Source organism: Nematolebias whitei, chromosome 9, assembly GCF_014905685.2.
Source record: "Nematolebias whitei isolate Nwh7 chromosome 9, NemWhi1, whole genome shotgun sequence".
Taxonomy (NCBI): Eukaryota; Metazoa; Chordata; class Actinopteri; order Cyprinodontiformes; family Rivulidae; genus Nematolebias; species Nematolebias whitei.
This window is the reverse complement of record NC_056506.1, coordinates 43617936-43620970: the sequence shown is the minus strand read 5'-3', so window position 1 is coordinate 43620970 and position 3035 is coordinate 43617936. Positions and strand designations below refer to the sequence as shown.

General features: G+C 47.1%; 1 protein-coding gene across 1 annotated transcript in view; it reads left to right on the top strand.

The window, feature by feature from the left end:
* Positions 1–610: 610 nt before the first annotated feature.
* gnal2 (guanine nucleotide binding protein (G protein), alpha activating activity polypeptide, olfactory type 2) overlaps positions 611–3035 on the top strand; it is a 26445-nt gene continuing 24020 nt past the window's right edge. The window contains exon 1 of the mRNA XM_037682386.1: positions 611–1082. Within this exon, the coding sequence (XP_037538314.1) occupies positions 611–1082 (472 nt within the window). The remainder of the gene's footprint in view (positions 1083–3035) is intronic.

Genomic DNA, 3035 nt, shown 5'->3' with positions numbered 1-3035 from the left:
CAGAGGATAAAAAACTGTCTGGTGGTACGCTAATCTCTATGGTGGTCCCCCCTCGCCCCCCAGTGGTGGCGCCCCTGCAGTGAACTTCAGGTGGTTTCAGGAGACACGCAGACGTGACGTGTGAGAAATGAAAATCACGACCAGCATCCTGGAAATGGGTCTGTTTACTGAAATAACACGCTGAGTCCAACCAAGAGCCGTAAAACCACATCCTGGTCCGTGTGCGCGTTTTTTTTTTTTTTTTTTTCCGTGGCGGCGCGTTTCGAGACTTACGGTAAGGTGGACCCGCAGTGTCCACTGGAGGATCAGGTGATCCACTATCTACGAAGGCTGACTGGGGGAAAGCGCAAAATGACCAACAGCAAATGTCGGAGCGTGATTCATTCAGGTCTTCGGCTCAGATTTGGACCTAGATCGCACCGCTGGAGCTCCGGTGTGACGATGGCTCGTTAGGGAGGGGGGGTGGGGGGTCTGCTGGCGCATCTCAGCTGCGGTTTATTTTTATTTTTATTTTTATTTGTTCCCATCCCACCACACTCCCTCCCCTCCGTCCCTCTCCGATATTGTGATTTATGAGAAGCCACACTCGCGGGGAACCGCTGGTGTCGACATGGGGCTGTGCTACAGTCTGCGCCCCCGGCTCTTCGGGGACCTGAGCGGCTCGATCTCCAACGCCACCTCGGACTCGGACCAGCCTCCGGACCCCGCCGCGGCCGCTCGCGCCGGGGCGGCCCGCCAGCAGGAGGACGCCGCCGGGGGATGCGGGGAGAGCTCGTCGCTGCGCGGCGGAGGCCCGGTTCGCCCCGGGGACCCCGCCAGGGAGCACCGCCGCGGAGACGCCGGCACGGACGGCGTGCTCATCCAGAACGGGGGCGGCGGAGGGAAAGGCTCCGGGAAGGAGCGCGGCCGACGCTTACAGCTGCTGCAGAAGACGGGCAACCAGAAGCAGAAAAACTGGGACAAACTGCTGGTGGAGGAGAAGGAGGCCGAGAAGGAGGCGAAGAAAGTCAGTAAAAACATCGACCGGGCGCTGAGGGAGCTCAAACGGGAGTATAAACAGACTCATCGGCTGCTGCTGCTTGGTAGGTTTCCTGTTTTTGTTGTTGGGACAGGAAGCTGTTTTATTTATAGAAAAGCTGCTCAGGTGAGGCCTACCTCATCTGAAGGCTGGCAGGGAAAACACGATCGCCCGCCCACGAAGGGTGAAGGCGGACGATACTGTAGTTTTCCTCCCTCCTTTAACCTGTCTGTTAGCAAAATATCTCACGACCCACTGGACGAATTTTAATGAAACTTCCAGGAAGGAATCACTGGATGTACTTCTAGGAATCTTGAAGTTTTGGAGTCAATCCGATTCAAGATGGCCGCTAAAGCCATCTGACCTTAAAAAGCACAAACGTGTCTGTAAGTCAGTCAGTTGTACAGACACTGAGCTGAAGTTTGGTGTGGTGGTAGCTGAGACTGATACCCAAAACATTTAGTGAGCGCTAACAGGTCGAGCTAGTTCTTTGTTTAGAATTTTACCATTAAGTCTGAGGAGTTAACTCAGTCTGTCTGTTAGCAAAATATATCACGAACCACTGGACGAAATTTAATGGAACTTTCAGGAAGTAATCATCGGATGCACTTCTAAAACTGTTCAACTTTTGGAGTCAATCCGATTCAAGATAACCGCTAAAGCCAACTGACCTTAAAAAGCACAAACGCGTCTATAAGTCAGTCAGTTTTACAGATATTGAGCTAAAATTTCGTGTGGTAGTAGCTGAGACTGATATCCAACACTTATATTAGAGCTAACAGGTCAAGCAAGATCTTTGTTTAGGATTTTGTCATTAACTCTGAGGAGTTGACTCAGACTGTCTGTTAGCAAAATATCTCATGAACCACTGGGCAGATTTTAATGAAACTTTCAGGAAATAATCAGTGGAAGGGCCTCTACAGCTGTTTACGCTTTGGAGCCAACTGGATTCAAGATGGCTGCTTTAGCTCACTGATCTTAGAAAACACAAAAATGTCTATAGTCCGTTAAGTTTTACAGATATTGTGCTAACATTTGGTGTGGTACTAGCTGAGAGTCCTTCACAACACTTATTCCATGTGCTACTCATTCTATAAGATCTTTGCATAAAAGTGTGGTAATAACTCTTGAGTCTCCTGGTGTGACAGTAGACTGACCCCCCAACACATCCTGAGGGCTAACAGGTCAAGTGAGCTCTTTGTTTAAAATTTGTCCACCAACTCTTTGGAGTTAACTCAGTCTGCACGGGACAGATTTCAATAAAACCTTCAGAAATTAATGATTGTCTGTCCATCTAGAACTTATTAAGTTTCAGAGTCCATTCAATACAAGCTGGCGGCTACAGCTGATCCACGTTAGTCAAAACAAAAATGGCAGTTTCAGAGACATTCAGCTAATATTGCATTTGGTAGTAGCTGAGAGTCATGGACAACACATACTGTGATCTTAGTTTATGGTATAAAAGCGATACGCATTCCTTCAAGGACTGCCAGGCCTTCAACTATTATTGGATGGGTATTTTTAAACTCCCTGGGCAGAACCATAGACCTGATAGGTGGCAGTTTATGATGAGCAGTGTTTACCTTAAAGCTACTATAGTATTATATAAGGGTGGGACATCTGTTCAGGGACAACAGATGAAATATACAGACCAAATGATTAACCAACACCTCAGTAAGAAAAGGCGCTAAAATTAGCAACACACGAGCTCTGCTTGAAGGGCTTGGACTTATTTACAGTCTGGTTTTTGTTGATCTTCCTTTTGCGTAAATAATCCTAAGGGGTCACAGAAAATGGACTCGTTATAGTTCTGGTGTACAGTATTGTGTCCCATAAGGTGTATTTAGTACACTGTGTTCTTTATGGCCAAACACAACAGGTTGAAAGGTTCTGTACGCAAACGACTGCTGGAATTAATTATTCATACGCTTCATTTATAATTATGTAATCCAACATAAATAACAACAGACTAGATAGATAGATAGATAGATAGATAGATAGATAGATAGATAGATAG